Consider the following 25,801-nt stretch of genomic DNA (forward strand, 5'->3'; position numbering starts at 1 on the left):
AACACAGTCAACATAAAAAATGTCATATCCCAGAATGTAGGTAGCTGTATCTTTATGATGGTACTGTTCTATTTCTATCATTTGCGAGTTCAGTTGCAGAAAACAGGAGTTCAATATATTAGTTTAATCATGGTGGCTCAGTGGTTAACAATGTAGCATTGCACTGGGGTCATGGACTTAATTCCCATCCAGGTCACCTGCAAGGATGTTACGGTATATATTCTCTCCGTTTTTGTGTGGGCATCCTCGATGCTCTAGAGCAGGGGTGGGGAATCTTTTTCCAGTCGGGGGCCATTTGGAAATTTCTACCATTATTTGGGGGCCACACAAAAATGAAAACCTTGAAAATTACCCCGATATAGTTAGTCAAACAATTAATTACGGTAACTCACCCTGAGGCCGGCCTCACACTCAGCGTATGTAAATACGGTCCGTTTTTTACGGCCGTAATACGCAGAAAAGTCCCCAAAATAGTGGTCCGTATGTCATCCGTAGGCAGGGTGTGTCAGCGTATTTTGCGCATGGCATCCTCCGTATGTAATCCGTATGGCATCCGTACTGCGATATTTTCTCGCAGGCTTGCAAAACCGACATCTAATGGATTTATGTGCTCAAATGTTCGTTAAAACATATATACAGTATATATATATATATATACAGGTCCTTCTCAAAAAATTAGCATATAGTGTAAAATTTCATTATTTACCATAATGTAATGATTACAATTAAACTTTCATATATTATAGATTCATTATCCACCAACTGAAATTTGTCAGGTCTTTTATTGTTTTAATACTGATGATTTTGGCATACAACTCCTGATAACCCAAAAAACCTGTCTCAATAAATTAGCATATCAAGAAAAGGTTCTCTAAACGACCTATTACCCTAATCTTCTGAATCAACTAATTAACTCTAAACACATGCTAAAGATACCTGAGGCTTTTAAAAACTCCCTGCCTGGTTCATTACTCAAAACCCCCATCATGGGTAAGACTAGCGACCTGACAGATGTCAAGAAGGCCATCATTGACACCCTCAAGCAAGAGGGTAAGACCCAGAAAGAAATTTCTCAACAAATAGGCTGTTCCCAGAGTGCTGTATCAAGGCACCTCAATGGTAAGTCTGTTGGAAGGAAACAATGTGGCAGAAAACGCTGTACAACGAGAAGAGGTGACCGGACCCTGAGGAAGATTGTGGAGAAGGACCGATTCCAGACCTTGGGGAACCTGAGGAAGCAGTGGACTGAGTCTGGTGTGGAAACATCCAGAGCCACCGTGCACAGGCGTGTGCAGGAAATGGGCTACAGGTGCCGCATTCCCCAGGTAAAGCCACTTTTGAACCATAAACAGCGGCAGAAGCGCCTGACCTGGGCTACAGAGAAGCAGCACTGGACTGTTGCTAAATTTTGCATGTCATTCGGAAATCAAGGTGCCAGAGTCTGGAGGAAGACTGGGGAGAAGGAAATGCCAAAATGCCTGAAGTCCAGTGTCAAGTACCCACAGTCAGTGATGGTGTGGGGTGCCATGTCAGCTGCTGGTGTTGGTCCACTGTGTTTCATCAAGGGCAGGGTCAATGCAGCTAGCTATCAGGAGATTTTGGAGCACTTCATGTTCCATCGGCTGAAATGCTTTATGGAGATGAAGATTTCATTTTTCAGCACAACCTGGCACCTGCTCACAGTGCCAAAACCACTGGTAAATGGTTTACTGACCATGGTATTACTGTGCTCAATTGGCCTGCCAACTCTCCTGACCTGAACCCCATAGAGAATCTGTGGGATATTGTGAAGAGAAAGTTGAGAGACGCAAGACCCAACACTCTGGATGAGCTTAAGGCCGCTATTGAAGCATCCTGGGCCTCCATAACATCTCAGCACTGTCACAGGCTGATTGCCTCCATGCCACGCCGCATTGAAGCAGTCATTTCTGCCAAAGGATTCCCGACCAAGTATTGAGTGCATAACTGAACATTATTATTTGATGTTTTTTTTGTTTGTTATTAAAAAACACTTTTATTTGATTGGACGGGTGAAATATGCTAATTTATTGAGACAGGTTTTTTGGGTTATCAGGAGTTGTATGCCAAAATCATCAGTATTAAAACAATAAAAGACCTGACAAATTTCAGTTGGTGGATAATGAATCTATAATATATGAAAGTTTAATTGTAATCATTACATTATGGTAAATAATGAAATTTTACACTATATGCTAATTTTTTGAGAAGGACCTGTATATATAAAAAAAAAAAAAAAATTATATATGTCATTGAGACACACATATATATATATATATTCTGTATTTATATTTAATTCAGCGCGATATATGTGAAAAGCCGGTAATTCAATTGCCGGCTTTTCATTTCTCCCTCCCAAACCCGACAGGATATGAGACATGGTTTACATACAGTAAACCATCTCATATCACCTTTTTTTTTGCATATTCCACACTACTACTGTTAGTAGTGTGTATGTGCAAAATTTGGGCGCTGTAGCTGCTAAAATTAAGGGTTAAATGGCGGAAAAAATTGGCGTGGGCTCCCACGCAATTTTCTCCACCAGAGTGGTAAAGCCAGTGACTGAGGGCAGATATTAATAGCCTAGAGAGGGTCCATGGTTATTGCCCCCCCCCCCCCCCCCGGCTACAAACATCTGCCCCCAGCCACCCCAGAAAAGGCACATCTGGAAGATGCGCCTATTCTGGCACTTGGCCACTCTCTTCCCACTCCCGTATAGCGGTGGGATATGGGGTAATGAAGGGTTAATGTCACCTTGCTATTGTAAGGTGACATTAAGCCAGATGTGCCTTTTCTGGGGTGGGTGGGAGCAGATGTTTGTAGCCGGGGGGGGGCAATAACCATGGACCCTCTCTAGGCTATTAATATCTGCCCTCAGTCACTGGCTTTACCACTCTGGCGGAGAAAATTGCGCGGGAGCCACGCCAATTTTTTTCCGCCATTTAACCCTTTATTTTAGCAGCTACAGCGCCCAAATTTTGCACATACACACTACTAACATTAGTAGTGTGGAATATGCAAAAAAAAAGGGGATATGAGATGGTTTACTGTATGTAAACCATGTCTCATATCCTGTCGGGTTTGGGAAGGAGAAATGAAAAGCCGGCAATTGAATTACCGGCTTTTCACTAACACTGCTGCGTATTTCTCGCAAGTCACACTGCTGGTCCGTGTGGAATCCGTATTTTTCTCGCCCTCATAGACTTTCATTGGCGATTGTTTTGCGCAATACGGTGTCAAGCGCAGCATGCTGCGATTTTCTACGGCCGTACAAGACCGTATATTACGGATGCGTAATATACGGCAGATATAAGCTGGGCCATAGAGATTCATTGGGCCGTGTGTAATGCGAATTTTACGGACGTAGTTTATGCGCTCATACGTCCGTAAAACTCGCTAGTGTGAGGCCAGCCTTAATGTGACGGCTGGAGCTTCTCTTTGGTGCAGCTGTGATGTTAGGCAATACTGATCATGTTACTTCTCACAGCTGCTTTTCCAGGAGAGCAGTCAACTGTTTGTCATATCCTCCCCTCCTTGGGGAGGGGGGACATACAGCACTGGGGGGACAGGCATCGCCAGGGAGGCACATAGATAACCGGGGGGACACAAAGATCACCGGAGGAGTGGCACAAATTCACAGGGGGGGGCACAGAGATCACCAGAGGTTGGCATGAAGATCACGGGGAGCGCACAAAGCTGGAGGGCACAGAGATCACAGGGGGCACAGAGATAACATGGCACAAATATCGCAGGGTGTATGTTGCAGGGGGGCACAGGGATCACATGGGGGCAGAAGACTGCGAGCCACAGAGATCACAGGGGTGCATATAGCTTGGGGGCACAGGGATCACAGGGGGTCATATAGCTGGGGGCACAGGGATCACAGAGTGTTATATAGCTGGGGGCACAGGGATCACAGGGGGCCATATAGCTGGGGGGCAGAGATCACAGGGGGCACAGAAATCACAGGGGGCACATAGCTGGGGGGCACAGGGGGACATATAGCTATGGGGCACAGAGATCACAGGGGGGGCACAAAGCTGGGGCCACAGAGATTACAAGGGGTGCACACATAGCTGAGGGGCAGAGATCACCAGCAGAAAGTCACAGAAATCACCAGACAGGCAGGCACTGAGCTGCCGGCACAGAGATCGCTCTGGACTCTCTGGCAGCAGCTCCTCTTCCGGGACAGGAGGACGGGAGAGCATTGGGTGCTAACCCCACCCTCCCCTATGACATCATCATTCATGTGCAGGCAGTGTTCTGTAATGGAAGCTGCGTGCACTTTGGGGTTAAAGGGTCGGCAGCTGGCAGGATACGGCTGCCGCCCGAGCATTGCTGACTGCATGAAAAGTCACCGTGGGCCACGTGGCCAGCGGGCCAGAGGTTCCCCACCCCTGCTCTAGAGAATGAGTATTATTTAAAACATAACCTTTAATGTTAACTCAATAAAAAATTAACGCATGTATTTGATCACAATCCATAAAAGAGTCTGTTCACAGACAGGCCATAAAAACACAAACCACAAAAACACACATCAAAAATGCAAGGTGCCAGATCCACAGTGATAGATGCTCATACACATGAATGGAGTCGCTTATAGTAATGGGATCTTGATAACAACCAACTGACAGAGGTCAATCTAATATATAAAGCTGAATGTGTGTGTGTGTGTATGTATGTATGTATGTATGTATGTCCGGGATTGGCATCTGAACCGTAGCAGCTACAGCCACAAAATTTTGCACAGTCACACGTCTGGACCCCGAGAGCGTCATAGGCTATGTTGTGAGGTGAAATTTTAACCCCGCGCTTTCCAATTCACCAAACAATTTTGCCCCTATCTACATAATGGGGAAAAAGTGAAAGGAAAAGTGTTGGAGGCGTCGCAGCTACAGGCACAAAATTTTGCACAGTCACACGTCTGGACCCTGAGAGCGTCAAAGCTATATTGTGAGGTGAAATTTTAACCCCGCGCTTTCCAAGTCACCAAACAATTTTGCCCCTATCTACATAATGGGGAAAAAATGAAAGGAAAAGTGTTGGAGGCAAATTAACAGCTGCCAGATGTGAACAAGGGGGACTTAAAGAATGACAGCGATGGCACCAAAGAGTATATACTGTACAGTTGCTAAGGTGGGGCCCCAACATGGGATAATCACACCACCACGGGGATATGAACACACACACAAAATGCGCCACACACTACCACGTGCTCGAACACATATACCACCCTCAGTGCACATTTCACCACACATACACCAACCTCGCCACATAAAAGTAGAAACACAAAAGTCGCCGCTCAAAACTCGCCACGCGCAAAACTCTCCACATGCAAAACTCGCCACACGTGCAAAACTCGCCACACGCAAAACTTGCACACGCAGAAAAATTGCCACACGCAGAAAAATTGCCACATGCACAAAAGTTGCAACACATGCAAAAGTTGCCTCACACAAAACTTGCACATACTCAAAAGGCACCACACATAAAACTCGCCACGCGCAAAACTCGCCATGCGCAAAACTTGCTGCACACAACTTGCTACACTAACCTGTCACATGCAACTCGACACACAAAAAGTTGCTACACGCATGTCGCCACACAAAACTCATCTCACAAAAGTCCCTACATGCATGTCGCCACACGCAACTCAACACACACAACTTGACACACGAAACTCGCCCTAAAACACACACAAGTCTGGTATCCTTCAAAAATAAAAATCTGATTAATAAGCAGACAAACTACAAGAGCAACAAATGTACCATATAGGAATCCGGCAGCTGTCAGTCACATGACCAGTCTATTATGTGTATGTGTGAGCTAATATATACTGCCAGGGGGTGGGCTTACTGTTGGCTGGGGATTTATCAGGCTGCCATTTTAGCTTACAAATACTGAGGTAAAAATACTGACCAAATAACGTGTGAACGAGGGCTAATACAGGAGGAGATGGCATACAGCTATATACTATATACAGGAGATGACACACAGGTATATACTATTTACAGGGGAGATGACACACAGGTATATACTATATACAGGAGGAGATGACACACAGATATATACTATATACAGGAGAGATGACACACAGGTATATACTATATAGAGGAGGAGATGACATACAGGTACATACTACATACAGGAGGAGATGACATACAGGTATATACTATATACAGGAGGAGATGACACACAGGTATATACTATATACAGGAGCAGATTACCTACAGGTATATAGTATATACAGGAGGAGATGACACAGGTATATGCTATGTATAGGAGGAGATGACATACAGGTATATACTATATACAGGAGATGACACACAGATATATACTATATATAGGTGAGATGACACACAGGTATATACTATATACAGGAGATTACATACAGGTATATCTAATATATAAAGCTGAATGTGTGTATGTATGTATGTGTGTATGTCCGGGATTGGCATCTGTACCGTCGCAGCTACAGCCACAAAATTTTGCACAGTCACACGTCTGGACCCCGAGAGCGTCATAGGCTATGTTGTGAGGTGAAATTTTAACCCCGCGCGTTCCAATTCACCAAACAATTTTGCTCCTATCTACATAATGGGGAAAAAGTGAAGGGAAAAGTGTTGGAGGAAAATTGACAGCTGCCAGATGTGAACAATGAGGACTTAAAGAATGAGAGCGATGGCGACAAAGAGTATATACCGTACAGTTGCTAAGGTGGGGCCCCGACATGGGATACTCACCACACACGGGGATATGAACACAAACACAAAATGCGCCACACACTACCACGTGCTTGAACACATATACCACCCTCAGCACACATTTCACCACACACACACACCAACCTCGCCACATAAAAGTCGAAACACAAAAGTCACCACTCAAAACTCGCTACATGCAAAACTCGCCATATGCAAAACTAGGCTCACGCAAAACTCGCCACACGTGCAAAACTCACCTCATGGAAAACTCACCTCATGCAAAACTTGCACACACAGAAAAATTGCCACATGTACAAAAGTTGCACCACATGCAAAAGTTGCCTCACACAAAACTTGCACATACTCAAAATGCACCACACATAAAACTCGCCACGCGCAAAACTCGCCATGCACAAATCTTGCTGCACACAACTTGCTACACTAACCTGTCACATGCAACTCAACACACAAAATGTTGCTACACGCATGTCGCCACACAAAACTCATCTCACAAAAGTCGCTACATGCATGTCGCCACACGCAACTCAACACACACAACTTGACACATAAAACTCGCCCTAAAACACACACAAGTCTGGTATTGTCCTTCAAAAATAAAAATCTGATTAATACGCAAACTACAAGAGCAACAAATGTACCATATAGGAAATACGGCAGCTGTCAGTCACATGACCTGTCTATTATGTGTATGTGTGAGCTAATATATACTGCCAGGGGGGAGGGCTTCCTGTTGGCTGGGGATTTATCAGGCTGCCAATAGCAACCAATCACAGCTCAGCTTCTATTTTGCTACAGTTAATTAACCTGAGCTCTGATTGGTTAATATAGGCAACAAAGACATTCTCAGTATAACAAAGCTAATATATGTTGTGAAATGCTTCTATTTGCTTAGTTTTTGCCTTTTAATAATTACATTTCTATCTATTTGTTTTGTGGTTTTTGTGTGCAGAATAAATTTTTGTTAACACATTCTATTTTGCTAACAGCAGTCATTAACCCGGGCGAAGCCGGGTAGTACAGCTAGTTTACAATAAAGTGTCAAAAAGTATATTGTGCCAGTCTACTTGTCCTCAAAAATACAAGCTAACCAATCAGTGACTCAAACATGAAAGTGAAATATATAAATAAGGGATTATCATACTCATCTGAAGGAGTCCATAAGGACTTCTGATATACTGTAAACCTAAAAGTAAATATAGGTTTTTCTGCCGTTTTTCCTCCCACACTCCTAAAAGATACAGATAGGGAATAGAGATTGTGAGCCACTGTGGGGAGAGTGATGATGATCCCTGAAGTGCTGTGAAATTAATGGCGCTATATAAGTAAAATAAATACATTAAGGTTAAAAACACTAGCCTATTATTATGATGGAAATGCAAAAACATTATTTCAGTTTATGAAGACCATCTCTGTACATTTTATAGGGGTTGAACACTTGATGTTTATTATAACATATGTAGTGGTCATGATTTTTTCCCCCGAGCAGAAAGTGGCCAAAAACACTATGGAATCCTTATGCAAGCTAATTCAATGACAATTCTGTAGTGTTGTGCACATAATCAGTAGATTTCCTTTGAGTACTTGCAGTGCATTTTTTTCTGCATCATGTCAATTCTTTGCACGTTTCTGCAGCATTTTTCACCCACTGACTTCAATTGAGTCAGTCAAATCTGCAGCAACAACACAGGTATAAAAATGTTCACGTATTTGCTGAGGTTTTATTTGAGTTTTTATCGGCTTCCTATGTCAGTCAGAGCGCTGTGGGGTCATGCTGTCAGATGCCAGAGTGACCCCACAGCTGTGACTGTGACTTGCGGTAATGCTACCTTGTAAAATGCTTACTGCAGGTAAGGAGGCATGAGCTGATGAGACTACTGCTCCATCGGGCTACGTCTGCTGTCAGTGAGAACAGTGACAGCAAATGCCGCTGATGGGAGACAGTCTCATATCAGCCGGCGACTGTGATCACGGTTATATAAAAAAAAAAAGTAAAAAGTAAAATTACATACATATCCTTCAAATAAAAAGAAAAAAACATTATACTTATCTAACATCAAATCCTCGATGCCCTAGTCTCCTAGACAAAATTTAAAATATAAAAAAACAACAAATACTCACCTGTCCGCCATAGTCCACGTAATCCTGAGTGTCCCGTGGCGATCTCACTTGTAGCACAGTCCCATCGGGAGATGTGGCCGCTCTACCAAGCCGCCGGCGATACACTAACAGCAACTCTTAATAAATTTGCCGCATTTCACTACAGTGAATTTATGATCAAGCCCAGAGTACATAACACCAGAGTTTATGAATTCCTAGATATACACTAATAGATGTTTCAAACAAGCCTTAGTAATGTAATAATAGTGGAACGGTAAAAACACAATGGAAACGAGCCAAAACTCTCGGCCAGGAAATTCACCATTATGGCACGTATACTTGCTTTAATTCCAAGTCCATGTCTGCTGGCGCCAAAGGTTTTCACAAATATTCCCATCACCTCATTGAGTATTTATGGCATTTAGAATTGCATTTGGAAAATTAGGGCAATTTCACACATGAAGGAACTTTAAAAAATAAAAACATAATACATGAAATGTACATCTCTTCAGGAGCAAAAAAAAGTAGGTCTTAGAGGGTTTCAAATGTATTCCAGCTGAACGAATATTATCCTAGTCGAAGACACACAACAACATGATCTGCTGTAATTTCTATAATGTGAATAAAGCAAATTCATTTCTAAAATAATAAAATTGCCAGCCATTTCTATGCAGCTTTCGTAAGGATTCTTGATATCAGAAAAGACTGCAGTAATTCAAGGGCCACTGTTAAGTCAATATTAATGCTATTCATTTTTCTGTCAAAAGGTGACATGGCAGAGAAAATGTGATCGCTAATGTGAAATGGAGATAGGACTTTTTATTTCACTTAAAAAGAAAATTGGCCTTGGACTCATTTTATCCAGACGAGCAAAATTTAATAAATGACAGTACAAGAAAATGCCCGCAGTTATCTTTTTCTTCCGGCTAGAACGGAGGATACAAAAAATCAGGCAGCTATAAAATGTTCAGAACAAAGGAAAATGTTACAATAGACATTTAAAACTGTATCATGTCTCTTAAAAAGGAGATTACCCATCACGAAGAGGTAAAACGTAGGCCCATTTAGACATGATTATTGAGCAAAAACTTGAATTACGATGATTTGTAGACTTCATGTCTGTGACTGTGGGGAATCAGAAACTAACGAAATGAAAGCCATGTGCACACGTTCAGGATTTTTTGCATTTTTTTCGCGTTTTTTCGCTATAAAAACGCGAAAAAAACGCTTACATAGGCCTCCTATTATTTAGAGGGTATTCCGCATTTTTTGTGCAAATGTTGCGATTTTTTCCGTGAAAAAATCGCATCGCGGAAAAAAAAGCAACATGTTCATTAAAAAATGCGGATTGCGGGGATTCCGCACACCTAGGAGTCCATTGATCTGCTTACTTCACGCACGGGGCTGTGCACACCATGCGAGAAGTAAGCAGATTATGTGCGGTTGGTACCCAGGGTGGAGGAGAGGAGACTCTCCTCCATGGACTGGGCACCATATAATTGGTCAAAAAAAAAGAATTAACATAAAAAATAGTCCTATACTCACCCTCTGATGGCCGCAGCATCTATAGTAACAAGTTGGTCACACTTGTCAAACAGTATGTTTGACAAGTGTGACCAGCTTGTCAGTCAGTTTTCCAAGCGATGCTACAGATCGCTTGGAAAACTTTAGCATTCTGCAAGCTAATTACGCTTGAAGAATGCTCAAAAAAACGCGAAAAAAACGCAAAAAAAAAAAGCGGATTTCTTGCAGAAAATTTCCGGTTTTCTTCAGGAAATTTCTGCAAGAAATCCGGATGTGTGCACATACCCTAATACTATTTCATGTATTTAGAAACTGATCTACAGATACAATAAACAAGTGCTCCTCTGTTAAAGAGGATCTTTTCCCAATTTTTCATGTTGAATGGGATACACAATGTAATAGTGATCTTTCTTAGTGTGCAAAATGCAATCACACCTATGTCTGTGGTCAATCAACTCCTAATCACTCTGCAGTGAGCACAGTGTCATTAGATCTCATCAAAACTGGGGACGGTAAAACCAGCCCGAATCATGTTGTCTGGAGTCTCAGCTATTTTTTCTGCATTTTCATGACTATAAAATTGTTGTACATTCACACTGAATGTATCAAAACTATGAATTAACACATGTGGAATTATATACTTACCATATATACTCGAGTATAAGCTGAGATTTTCAGACCAAAAAATGGGCTGAAAGTGCCCCTCTCGGCTTATACTCGAGTCATGGTTGGCGGGGGGAGTCGGCGGGTGAGGGGGAACGACGACGGTCACATACTCACCTGCTCCTGGCGCGGTCCCTGCATGTCCCATGGTCTCCGGCAGCTTCTTCCCCTGTTCAGCTGTCACGTGTTATCGCTCATTAAAGTAATGAATATGGACTCCACTCCCATAGGGGTGGAGCTGCATATTCATTACTGTAATGAGAGGTACCAGTGACCGCTGAACAGAAGAAGAAGCTGCCGGAGCCGGCGACCATGGGACATGCAGGGACTGCGTCAAGAGCGCCAGGAGCAGGTGAGTATTCCATATTTACGTCTTCAGCGTCCTCTGCAGTGACTGTTCAGGTCAGAGGGCGCGATGACGTATTAGTGTGTGGGCCGCCCTCTAGCTGAACAGTCAGTGCGGAGATGGGATGCTGAGGAGCAGCAGGCAGCAACGAGAGGTGAGTATGTCATTTTATTTATTTTTTTATGGCAGGAGCAGCAGCATTATATGTGGCACGTTTGTATATGGAGCATCTTATAGGGCCATAATGAACTGCATGGAGCATTATATGTGGCACATTTGCATATGGAGTATCTTATGGGGCCATAATGAACTGTATGGAGCATTATATGTGGCACATTGCTATATGGAGCATCTTATGGAGCCATAATGAACTGCATGGAGCATTATATGTGGCACATTATTATATGGAGCATCTTATGGAGCCATAATGAACTGTATGGAGCATTACATGTGGCACATTGTTATATGGAGCATCTTATGGGGCCATAATGAACTGTATGGAGCATTATATGTGGCACATTTTTATATGGAGCATCTTATGGGGCCATAATCAACATTTGTGCAGCATTATATGGGCATATTTTAATATGAAGCATCTTATGGGGCCCATCATAAATTTTATGGAGCATTATATGGGGCGTATTTTGTATGGCGCATCTTATGGGGCCCATCATGAACTGTATAGAGCATTATATGGGGCTCCTGATTCAATATGGATATTCAAAAACACTTAACCTACTGATGTCTCAATTAATTTTACTTTTATTGGTATCTATTTTTATTTTTGACATTTACCGGTAACTGCTGCATTTTCCACCCTAGGTTTATACTCGAGTCAATACGTTTTCCCACTTTTTTTGTTGAAAAATAAGGGGGGGGGGGGGGGGTCGGCTTTTACTCAGGTCGGCTTATACTCGAGTATATACGGTAACAAAAAAGTATGAAACAACTGAAATTATGTCTTATATTCTAGGTTCTTCAAAGTAGCCACCTTTTGCTTTGATGACTGCTTTGCACACTCTTGGCATTCTTTTGATGAGCTTCAAGAGGTAGTCACCGGGAATGGTCTATTTCAATCTTGAAGGAGTTCCCAGAGATGCTTAGCACTTGTTGGCCCTTTTGCCTTCACCCTGCGGTCCAGCTCACCCCAAACCATTTAGATTGGGTTCAGGTCTGGTGACTGTGGAGGCCAGGTCATCTGGCGTATCACCCCATCACTCTCCTTCTTGGTCAAATAGCCCTTACACAGCCTGGAGTTGTGTTTAGTGTCATTGTGCTGTTGAAAAATAAATGATGGTCCAACTAAACGCAAACCGGATGGAATAGCATGCCGCTGCAAGATGCTGTGGTAGCCATGCTGGTTCAGTGTGCCTTCAATTTTGAATAAATCCCCAACAGTGTCACCAGCAAAGCACCCCCACACCATCACACCTCCTCCATGCTTTATGGTGGGAACCAGGCATGTAGAGTCCATCCTTTCACCTTTTCTGCGTCTCACAAAGACACAGTGGTTGGAACCAAAGATCTCAAATTTGGACTCATCAGACCAAAGCACAGAATTCCACTGGTCTAATGTCCATTCCTTGTGTTGTTTAGTAGTGATGAGTGAATATACTCGTTACCCGAGATTTCCCGAGCATGCTCGGGTGTCCTCCCAGTATTTTTTAGTGCTCGGAGTGCTAGCAACCAGGCAACCCCCACATGTACTTATGCTGGCTAACAGATGTAAATCATTCAGCTGCGGCAATAAAAACGAAATCTCCGAGCACTAAAAAAAAAAATACTCCGAGGACACCCGAACGTGCTCGGGAAATCTCGAGTAACGAGTATATTCGCTCATCACTATTCTTTAGCCCAAACAAGTCTCTTCTGCATGTTGCCTGTCCTTAGCAGTAGTTTCCTAGCAACTGTTTTACCATGAAGGCCTGCTGCACAAAGTCTCCTCTTAACAGTTGTTGTAGAGATGTGTCTGCTGCTAGAACTCTGTGTGGCATTGACCTGGTCTCTAATCTGAGCTGCTGTTAACCTGCGATTTCTGAGGCTGGTGACTCGGATAAACTTATCTTCAGAAGCAGAGGTGACTGTTGGTCTTCCTTTCCTGGGGTGGTCCTCATGTGACCCAGTTTCTTTGTAGCGCTTGATGGGTTTTGCCACCGCACTTGGGGACACAAGCTTTCCCAATTTTTCGGACTGACTGACCTTCATTTCTTAAAGTAATGATGGCCACTCGTTTTTCTTTACTGCTTTTTTCTTGCCATAATACAAATTCTAACAGTCTATTCAGTAGGACTATCAGCTGTGTATCCACCAGACTTCTGCACAACATAACTGATGGTCCCTGACAAAACGGAATAGCACAACTTTGGACTATCGGGTGCACAAGCCTTTACTGCAATCCATCTATTTTGCAGGAATATCTAATGAACTTTCAGAAAAAAGGCAGCACTCCTGGCTTATGGTGAGTATTTGTGGTTTAATTCAGACCCACTTGGCAGGCGACGTTTCGGCTCCTGTTGAGCCTGCTTGAGAAAGGCTCGACAGGAGCCTAAACGTCGCTTCTCAAGCAGGCTCAACAGGAGCCGAAACGTCGCCTGCCATGTGGGTGTAAATTAAACCACAAATACTCACAATAAGCCAGGAGTGCTGCCTTTTTTCTGAAAGTTCATTAGATATTCCTGCAAAATAGATGGATTGCAGTAAAGGCTTGTGCACCCGATAGTCCAAAGTTGTGCTATTCCCTTTTTTTAGTAATACATATATATTATATATATATGTAATAAAGTGACAAAGAAAATTAACCCCTCTCTGACCTCAGTCAGGATAGTACGTCTGAGGTCAGATCCCCTGCTTTAATGTGGGCTCCGGCGGTGAGCCCACATCAAAGCCGCGACATGTCAGCTTTTTTGAACAGCTGACATGTGCGCTCAATAGCGGCGAGTGGAATCATGATCCACCCGCCGCTATTAACTAGATAAATGCCGCCCCAAACTGACAGCGGCATTTGACTACCGCTTCTGGCCGCGTGGCCAGAAATGCACTCATCACCGACCCCCGTCACATGATCGGGGATCAGCGATGCGTCGGCATAGTAACCAGAGGTCTCCTTGAGACCTCTATGGTTCCTGATGCCGGCTTGCTGTGAGCGCCACCCTGTGGTCGGCGCACATAGCAAGCAAGCCTGTCATTAAGCTACATAGGAGCGATCTGATGATCGCTGCTATGTAGCAGAGCCGATCAGGCTATGCCAGCTTCTAGCCTCCCATGGAGACTATTGAAGCATGGCAAAAGTTAAAAAAAAAAAGTTTAAAAAAATATGAAATAAATAAAAAAAAATATATAAAAGTTTAACCCCTTTCTGACATTGGACGTACTATCCCGTCGAGGTGGGGTGGGCCCGTATGACCACCGACGGGATAGTACGTCCAGCGCGATCGGCCGCGCTCACGGGGGGAGCGCGGCCGATCGCGGCCGGGTGTCAGCTGCCTATCGTAGCTGACATCCGGCACTATGTGCCAGGAGCGGTCACGGACCGCCCCCGGCACATTAACCCCCGGCACACCGCGATCAAACATGATCGCGGTGTGCCGGCGGTATAGGGAAGCATCGCGCAGGGAGGGGGCTCCCTGCGGGCTTCCCTGAGACCCCCGGAGCAACGCGTTGTGATCGCGTTGCTGCGAGGGTCTCTTACCTCCTCCTTGCAGGCCCGGATCCAAGATGGCCGCGGCATCCGGGTCCTGCGGGGAGGTGGCTTCACTGCGCCTGCTCAGAGCAGGTGCCGCGAAGCATAGAAAAAGTGCACGTCAGATCACCGATCTTACACTATAACATGATGCCCCCCCCCGGGGCAATGTTATAGTGTAAAAAAAAAAAATATTCCAATGTGTAAAAAAATTCCAAAAAAATAAATAAATATATATATATATATATATATATATATATATATATATATATATATATATATATATATATATATACATATACATATATACATATTGTTCCTATAAATACATTTCTTAATCTAAATAAAAGGAAATAAATAATAAAAGTACACATATTTAGTATCGCCGCGTCCGTAACGACCCCACCTATAAAACTATATCACTAGTTTACCCCTTCAGTGAACACCGTAAAAAAAAAAAAAAAAAAAAAAAACGAGGCAAAAAACGCTTTATTCTCATACCGCCAAACAAAAAGTGGAATAACACGCGATCAAAAAGACGAATATAAATAACCATGGTACCGCTGAAAACGTCATCTTGTGCCGCAAAAAACGAGCCGCCATACAGCATCATCAGCAAAAAAATAAAAAAGTTATAGTCCTCAGAATAAAGCGATGCAAAAATAATTATTTTTTCTATAAAATAGTTTTTATCGTATAAAAGCGCCAAAACATAAAAAAATGATACAAATGAGGTATCGCTGTAATCGTACTGACCCAAAGAATAAAACTAAGTCAATGAGGTGTGCGGACGGCACCGGGCTGTATGTTAGCAACTTATTTTTGCCACCAAAGTTCATTTGTCACATGTACTCAAAAGCGCAGGCATCAGCGGGGGTGCTCAACATGGAAAAACAACACAAGTCCGTAGAAATTGAGAAAGAAATGTGGCACTCACCCCAAGGCACTGCTGAATTAGAAACCTTTATTCATCTTAAAATCAGACCCGTGGAAGCGCATCGGCGCGAAACGGCCGTCGTCCTCTCTTTTTCCTCCTTGCACCGTCTCCCGCTCCCAGCCGCCTCTCCGTATGACGCTTGTCTGATTTTAAGATGAATAAAGGTTTCTAATTCAGCAGTGCCTTGGGGTGAGTGCCACATTTCTTTCTCAATTTCAAAGAATAAAACTGCTATATCAATTTTACCAAACGCGGAACGGTATAAATGCCTCCCCCTAAAGAAATTCATGAATAGCTGATTTTTGGTCATTCTGCCTCACAAAAATCGGAATAAAAAGCGATCAAAAAATGTCACGTGCCCGAAAATGTTACCAATAAAAACGTCAACTCGTCCCGCAAAAAACAAGACCTCACATGACTCTGTGGACTCAAATATGGAAAAATTATAACTCTCAAAATTTGGTAACGCAAAAAATATTTTTTGCAATAAAAAGCGTCTTTCAGTGTGTGTGACGGCTGCCAATCATAAAAATCCGCTAAAAAAAAAAAACAGCTATAAAAGTAAATCAAACCCCCTTTCATCACCCCCTTAGTTAGGGAAAAATTAAAAAAATTTATTTATTTCCATTTTCGGGTTGGGGCTAGGGTTGGGGCTAGGGTTGGGGCTAGGGTTGGGGCTAGGGTTGGGGCTAGGGTTAAGGCTACAGTTAGGGTTGGGTCTAAAGTTAGGGTTAGGGTTGGGGCTAAAGTTAGGGTTTGGATTACATTTACGGTTGGGAATAGGGTTGGGATTAGGGTTAGGGGTGTGTCTGGGATAAGGGTGTGGTTAGGGTTAAAGTTGGGATTAGGGTTAGGGATGTGTTTGGATTAGGGTTTCAGTTATAATTGGGGGGTTTCCACTGTTTAGGCACATCAGGGGCTCTTCCAAACGCGACATGGCGTCCGATCTCAATTCCAGCCAATTCTGCGTTGAAAAAGTAAAACAGTGCTCCCTCCTTTCCGAGCTCTCTTGTGTGCCCAAACAGGGGTTTTCCCCAACATATGGGGTATCAGCGTACTCAGGACAAATTGGACAACAACTTTTGGGGTCCAATTTCTCCTGTTACCCTTGGGAAAATACAAAACTGGGGGCTAAAAAATAATTTTTGTGGGAACAAATTTTTGTTTTATTTTTATGGTTCTGCATTATAAACTTCTGTGAAGCACTTGGTGGGTCAAAGTGTTCACCACACCTCTAGATAAGTTCCTTAGGGGGTCTACTTTCCAAAAATGGTGTCACTTGTGGGGGGTTTCAATGTTTAGGCACATCAGTGGCTCTCCAAACGCAACATGGCGTCCCATCTCAATTCCAGTCAATTTTGCATTGAAAAGTCAAATGGCGCTCCTTCGCTTCCGAGCTCTGTCATGCGCCCAAACAGTGGTTTACCCCCACATATGGGGTATCGGCGTACTCAGGACAAATTGTACGACAACTTTTGGGGTCCATTTTCTCCTGTTACCCTTGGTAAAATAATACAAATTGGAGCTGAAGTAAATTTTGTGTGAAAAAAAGTTAAATGTTCATTTTTATTTAAACATTCCAAAAATTCTATCCGTTTGTTAACGTTAACTGTTGTAATTGTTGTTTTTGTCTTTGTCTCCCCCCTGTTTGTTTCCTTCCTATTGTTCTCCCACAGAGGTTACCACTGTACTTGCCAGTCAGCCCAACAACTGCTAAACGGGGATACGGTTCGAGATCCTGTTCCTGCCTCCTCATTCTTCAGCGGTAAATACTCATTGAATAATGTGTAATGTTATTTCACATAATGTCCGAGGATTCAACTCGCCCATAAAACGTAAGAAAGCCTTCCTTGATTACTCAAAGCATACACCGGACATTATCTGTCTCCAGGAGACCCATTTTTCCACCTCTTCCCACCCCAAATATTTTGATACTAATTATTCGCAATACTATCTGTCAAGCTGGGATAAAAAAACGAGGGGTGTTGCCACTTTCATTAGAAACAACTTCCCATTTCAACTCATCAGCACATATTCGGACCCTGAGGGCAGATTTCTCATTATTCTAGGAACATCGCGAAACCAGACAATTTGCATTGTTAATAGCTATTTAGCCACAACTTCCCAGAGGTCGGTCTTTCAACTAATTACATCAAAACTTGCCACTCTTACGTATGACCACCTCATCTGGTGCGGCGACTTTAACTTTACCATTAATCCTAAATTAGATAGCAGCGCTCAGAAGCGATCGGACATAACAAATGCCAACAAAAAGAAAATCCTACATTTAATGAAAAGCAATTGCCTGGTTGACGTGGGAAGGGAATTGAATGGCCCTGTTAAGGGTTACACATACTTCTCACCGGCACACCAGTCCTACTCGCGAATAGACCTACTCCTAACTACAGCTAGAACAATCCCGTCGGTCCTATTCTCTCGTCATATTCCATCATCATGGTCTGATCACGATATTGTTCTATCGACATTTAAATTCAACGTCACCACCTGCAAATTATTCAAATGGAGACTGAACGAATCCTTACTTACTGACCCCACTACTCTTTCCAAAATTAAAGAAGAGTTGAGACTATACTTCCAGACTAACTCCACTGATGACACTCCACCCGGGCTAGTGTGGATGGCACACAAAAAATTTATTACCGGCTCACTAATCAAAATTGCGTCTATTAAAAAGAAACAAAGATCTGAATTACAAACACGCTTAGAGACTAAACTTATGAAACTTGAACTTGCTAACCAGGCCAACACTTCCCTCTTTTTGATTAAACAGATCAAAGACACTAAACTTCAATTAGATTCTATTCTTACAAATAAAACGGAGAGAGCGTTAACATGGACTAAGTCAACCTTTTATAGATACGCTAATAAACCATCTAGCATGCTGGCACGTAAGCTCAGATGCAAAGAATTCTTAAACAATGTCACCTCCAAAGATTCCAAAGGCAGAATTTCCGCACACCCAGATATAGTTTACGAAACATTCCGAGACTACTATCAGAAACTATATACCTCCCCACAGGTACCCTCACAACTCTTATCCTCTTTCCTAGATTAATTAAAAATGCCTAAAATCCCCAGCTCCACTGTGGATCAGCTCCAAACACCAATATCTGAAGACGAAATTTCTGCAGTAATTAAAAACCTAAAGAAAAACAAAGCTCCCGGACCCGACGGTCTTACGGCACTCTACTACAAGAAATTTACAAACGTCCTCACACCACACATTAAAAATTACTGCAATGCTCTACTAAATGGCATCCAGATGCCCCCTGAATTCTATATTGCCCATGTGACGGTTATCCCAAAACCAAAGAAAGATCATCTCCTTCCCAAGAATTATAGACCAATTTCGTTGTTAAATGTCGACCTCAAACTCTTTACATCCATCATTACCACCAGACTCAACAAACTATTACCTGACCTTATTCACCGTGACCAAGTGGGGTTCATACCTAATAGACAGGGTCCTGACAATATTAGAAAAAATCTAAATATTATACATTCAGCAAACTACCACAAACAGCCCCTGCTACTATTAGCTTTAGACATAGAGAAAGCTTTCGACTCGGTCTCATGGTCCTACCTATTTGAAGTCCTATCTAGATTTGGTGTCCCTCACACACTTATTTCGTGCCTCCAACTACTATATGACAGCCCTACAGCTTACTTGAAACTCCCGTCCACCAGGCCTACCCCTATCAACATACAAAGGGGGACGAGGCAAGGCTGTCCACTTTCACCAGCTCTGTTTGCCATGGCCATGGAACCACTGGCCGAGGCAATAAGACTTAACCCGAACATACTCGGACCTGTGGGGCTTGGCGCGCAATATAAAGCAAGCTTATTTGCGGATGATTTATTGTTGACTTTGTCCAGCCCACTTACCACTCTTCCAAATTTGTTTTCGGTCCTCCGTAGATTTGAGTCGATTTCGGGACTCAAAATTAATGTTGATAAATCCGAAGCTTTATTTCTTAACACCTCCAAGGACATGCAAACAAATATTATTTCCCAGTTCAAATTTGCAAAAAATTAACATTATATAACCTACCTTGGAGTAAATCTCACCTCTCATAGATCGACTTTATTTCAGTGGAATTATCTCCCGTTAATAAAAAACCTCCGAGCTGACTTAACCAGATGGTCTGCCATGAAGTTGACTTGGTTGGGCAGACTGCATGCAATTAAAATGGTCTCATTGCCCAGATTTCTGTACCTGTTCCGCTCCCTCCCCATTCCGTTGCCCCATAAGACTCTACATGAGATTCACTCTATGACTTCAAAATTTATTTAGCAAGGGAAAAAACCCAGAATCCGACAAAAAACTATGTTCATACACAGAAAGTTGGGGGGGCTTTCCATGCCCAACTTTAAACTGTATTACAAGTCCGCTCAGTTGGCCCAATTGACCAATACCTGTGCTGCCAACCATGCTCCGAGATGGGTTGGCCTGGAATCGTCCCTCTTACATCCATTTTCCTTTCCTGGCCTTATGTGGTCCACACAAAAACTCCCAAAAGGCTTGCACATTACAGCACCATTCACAGCACATTCCCTGATTCTCTGGAGGAAGGAGAGATTTAAATTTGGTCTCCAATCTAAATCCTCCCCACTGACCCCCCTCTTCTGTAACCCCATGTTCGCACCAGGGCTTGACCCACGTTCATATGCTTGGTGGAAGGATAATTGAATAACCACTCTAAAACACCTCTGCATCTCCCTTTAACATAATTTTAACTAGACAAGAATTCCTCCATAAATACAACCCACCCGCTAACGAAACCTTACGTATCCATCAGGTCTTTCATTTTGCGGGACAGTTCTTACAAAATAAAACCCCTTTTTACGCGACTAACTTTGAGCAGAGGTGTATGGACGACCCATTGGGAAGGGGAACTATTTCTCTGCTATACAAATCGCTCAATACTGCACATGGAGTCGATAAATTACAATATATGAAACAGTGGGAGGAAGACCTGGGTATTCAACTAACTTTGGAAAATTGGAGGCGATGCTGTGACACAGTTTCCAGGGGTAGTCACCAAGTCTCCCTGGCAGAGACATCCATTAAGGTCCTACACAGAGCATACCTAGTCCCAAGTAGACTTCACACTATATACCCCAACACTTCAGATAAATGCTTTAGAGGATGTGGCGCAGTGGGAGATATGAAGCATGTTTGGTGGGAGTGTCCGATAGCCTCGGCTATGTGGCGGGAAGTAGGGTTATTAATTGAAAAAATGTATGGCGGAGCAATACAACCTGACCCGACTACATTCCTCTTGGGAGCCAAGTACAAAGGCTTCTCTAACAGATTCCACAGGTTGATAGGCCAGCTGTTTATGGCCGCTAAACTACATATAGCTACCAACTGGAGGTTGCCTTTTCTTTCTATCCAATCGGTTAGAGATAAAATGAATACAATCCTCTTATATGAACGTATACATGCGACTAGGGACGACCTGTGGGAGGCCTTCTACCAAGTTTGGAAACCGTGGATGGACCTTAACACGAATTTAAACCTTGAACAAACCTTGACTTTATCCATTTGAGACTTAATTATCCTGTGAGAGATTCTGATGGCTGTGGGGTTGGGCCTGTGCTGTGTGGGGTGCGGGGAGAGAGAGGCGGAACTTATAAAATGGAACAAAGTGTGGTCTCGTTCTGTAAATATTCTGCAACTTATCATATAGTACTGTATAATGCAGATTCTCATTTCCCTCCCCATTTTCCCTTTGTCTATGTCTCCCCATGTACTTGTTTTGTCATATTTGTATTCTTGAATTTGAGTTAATATATGTATGGTTCTTCTTCTTTGTTCAGATTTAAGCTTATTGAACTCCCTTGCAAGAGAACCTGTTGTTCAATTGCTAAGTTATTGAAAATAAAATTTATTGAAACTAAACATTCCAAAAATTCCTGTGAAACACCTGAAGGGTTAATAAACTTCTTGAATGTGGTTTTGAGCACCTTGAAGGGTGCAGTTTTTAGAATGGTGTCACACTTGGGTATTTTCTATCATATAGACCCCTCAAAATGACTTCAAATGAGATGTGGTCCCTAAAAAAAAAAAATGGTGTTTTAAAAATGAGAAATTGCTGGTCAACTTTTAACCCTTATAACTCACTAACAAAAAAAATGTTGGTTCCAAAATTGTGCTGATGTAAAGTAGACATGTGGGAAATGTTACTTATTAAGTATTTTGTGTGACATACCTCTGTGATTTAATTGCATAAAAATACAAAGTTGGAAAATTGCGAAATTTTCAAAATTTTCACCAAATTTCCATTTTTTTCACAAATAAACGCAGGTAATATCAAAGAAATTTTACCACTATCATGAAGTACAATATGTCACGAGAAAACAATGTCAGAATCACTGGGATCCGTTGAAGCGTTCCAGAGTTATAACCTCATAAAGGGACAGTGGTCAGAATTGTAAAAATTGGCCCGGTCATTAACGTGCAAACCACCCTTGGGGGTGAAGGGGTTAAATCACCCCCTTTCGCCCCATTCAAAATAAAACAATAAAAAAATATCAAACATACACATATTTGGTATCGCCGCATTCAGAATCGCCCGATCCATCAATAAAAAAAAGGATTAACCTGAACGCTAGACGGCGTGGCGAGAAAAAAAAATTCAAATCGCCAAAATTACGTTTTTCATGGTCACCGCGACATTGCATTAAAATGCAATAACTGGCGATCAAAAGAACGTATCTGCACCAAAATGGTATCACTAAAAACATCAGCTCAGCACACAAAAAATAAGCCCCCAACCGACCCCAGATCATGAAAAATGGAGACGCTACAAGTATCGGAAAATGGCGCATTTTTTTTTTTTTTTTTTTTTAGCAAAGTTTTGAATTTTTTTTCACCACTTAGATAAAAAATAACCTAGACATATTTGGTGTCTATGAACTCGTAATTACCTGGGGAATCATAATGGCAGGTCAGTTTTAGCATTTAGTGAACCTAGCAAAAAAGCCAAACAAAAAACATGCACGGGATTGCACTTTTTTTCCCATTTTCTAGTACATGACATGGTAAAACAAATGAGGTCGTTCAAAAGTACAACTCGTCCCCACAAAAAATAAGACCTCACATGGCCATATTGACGGAAAAATAAAAAAGTTATGGCTCTGGAAAGGAGGGGAGCGAAAAACGAACACGGAAAAACGGAAAATGCCAAGGTCATGAAGGGGGTAAAACCTACCAGTAATTACGGTAATATCAGAACATGTGAAATAAGAAATGTAATGAAAACAAATAGTAAGCAAAACACAATAATTAACAGTGGCTGACCAAACAGTAAATATTTATAGGGGGGGAAAACATCATAGATATTGACAATTGGGTGTCACTATTCCACCCATTAAGTATACTGGATACACAGCCAAACTAGTGCTCATAGTGCAAAACTCTAGGACATGGGGAAAAAAAAAACACCCAGCTGCCAATTCATACATACATTTCCAGGAGGCATAACGGGAATGAGACAATGCTTTCTTTCAGTGTGACCATAAACTTTGGCAAAAAAAAAAAAAAAGTAATTTTCTAGAACCCAGAGAAAACATTTTATTACAAATGTACATGCGGTAAATAGGAGAAAACATGAACATAATCTATAATGTAAGCAATTCCCAAAGCTACATACCGGCAGAGTTCCTGGCAATGATGCATCAAAAAACGATACCGTTGAATTTGGGGGAGCTGCAAACTTTACTTGAGAGCTTGAGAAAAGTTTGGAGGCTGAATTAATCTGTGCATGGATTTCAAGTCCAACAACGCTTTCCCAGGGCAAAGAGCTGCAAGAGAATGAAACTCTGTTTAGATTATTGGTCGAGTGCTTTAATATACCTCCAGTTTAAAAAGCGAGCCGGGCACAAGAGTTATTGAAGTGCCTAATCCTCACAACTGAGTGAGCCATGTGGGACTAAGCAGAAATAAAACTGGCATTTGTAAAAATTAACATGAACATAGCAGAAACTAAAAGTCTCGGTGCTGGCAAACATCAGTGAGTGATCATGTCTTAAAAGGCAGAACTGGAAAGCCGTATCGGGAGGCTGGGAGCCCTGTCTCTAAAGATTCAGTGAAAAAAAAAAAATCAGAAAGAAATTTCGGAAACAAGTACCTCTCTAAAATGTGAGATAAGCAGTACACAGGCGTGGGCAGACCAATCAATGGTTTTATCTGTCAGGATTGCAGTCTGAACACATTGCACGACCTCGGCTTCCATTCATTGAGACTCTCTTTGGAGTCTTTTAGATCTGACAGTAATCCAACAGTGCTATTGTTTATTGATCCCTTCATCATAAAGCACTTCTTCTGAGAGCAGATAAGAGCCCAGAGAATATTATCTTATGTTCTAAATTCCCTTATTTACTTGAACATCATATTCCCACTACCTGATGCCTACAAGCTTGCCCTTCACTAACCAAGTCAGATCTAAAAGATTTTATCAGCTGTACACAGTATGTACTTGACATTGTACACCACAATTGCCACCATTCCAAAATATAAAACGTCCGTACTCTGCCGAATTCTGTCTACTATTCTTCACGTTCAGATGAAATTAGGGGCTAAAGGGAATTCACAGGATTGAAAATATCAAAACAGTCAGGTTTCTCCAGAAGTCTCATGTACAATGCATGGAGCAAAGAAGGAGCATGTGCCATTCAAGAAAGGGTTCTGCAAAGACACTTTTCGGGACTGCTGGTGGTCCCAGTGATAACACTCAAAATGGTCAATCCTTTATACCCTACCTTATCCCAATAATTGGCTGCAGCAATCACTGCTACAGCAGGACAAAAATTACTGGGAGCAACAGCGGAGCGGGTTTAGTTAAACGCAAGCTGATGAGCGTAGATATGGAATAGCACTTTAAGTAAAATAAATGGCCTGAAAGGTGTCCTTATCCTTTAAATAGTGATTTGCAGGCTGCTTATTTAGCACATTATTAAAGGGAATCTGTCACCTCATTTTTCACATATAAGCTGCGGCCACCGCATTAGGGGCTTATCTATAGCATTCTGTAATGCTGTAGATAAGCCCCCCCCCCCCCGATGTAACCTGAAAGATAAGAAAAACAAGTTAGATTATACTCACTGGGGGGGGGGGGGGGGAAGTCCGGTCCGATGGGCGTCGCAGGTCCGGGTCCAGCGCCTCCCATCTTCATAAGATGTCGTCATCCTCCTTGCTTCTGTTGCTGCTCCTGCGCAGGCGTACTGATTTGCCCTGTTGAGGGCAGAGCAAAGTACTGCAGTGCGCAGGCGCTGGGCCTCTCTGACCTTTCCCAGCGCCTGCGCACTGCAGTACCTTCCTCTGTTCTCAACAGGGCAGAGAATTACGACTGTGCTTGAGCCACGACAGAATCAAGGAAGAGGACGTCATCGCATGAAGATGGGAGGTGCCGGACCCGGACCCGCGACACCCATCTGACCAGGACCGCCCCTGGGTGAGTATAATCTAACTTGTTTTTCTTTTCTTTCAGGTTACATCAGGGGGTTTATCTACAGCATTACAGAAGGCGGTAGAAAAGCCCCTAATGGTGGCGGCCGCAGCTTATATGCGAAAAATGAGGTGACAGATTCTCTTTAATCAAGATAAGTTATCTGAAAGAACAATGACCTCTGTTCATGACATTTTTCAGTTCCATTGAGTCAATATCTACAAATGACAAGAGGTGCAGCCATATTTGTTGTTAATATGAACTTTTGACAGTTCATCTTTGATAATGACAACATGGCAGCACTTTACATTGACACTTTCTAGGGAAAAAAAAAAAACC

The 25,801-nt window shown here is 42.5% G+C and overlaps 1 protein-coding gene across 1 annotated transcript in view; it reads right to left on the reverse strand.

Moving 5' to 3' along the window:
- The window catches only part of GATB (glutamyl-tRNA amidotransferase subunit B), a 219,163-nt gene that overhangs the window by 169,302 nt on the left and 24,060 nt on the right, over positions 1-25,801 (reverse strand). Inside the window, exon 2 of the mRNA XM_077279319.1 lies at positions 23,669-23,819. Coding sequence (XP_077135434.1) covers positions 23,669-23,819 — 151 coding nt within the window. The remainder of the gene's footprint in view (positions 1-23,668; positions 23,820-25,801) is intronic.

This window comes from Ranitomeya variabilis, chromosome 1 (genome assembly GCF_051348905.1).
Source record: "Ranitomeya variabilis isolate aRanVar5 chromosome 1, aRanVar5.hap1, whole genome shotgun sequence".
Taxonomy (NCBI): domain Eukaryota; kingdom Metazoa; phylum Chordata; class Amphibia; order Anura; family Dendrobatidae; genus Ranitomeya; species Ranitomeya variabilis.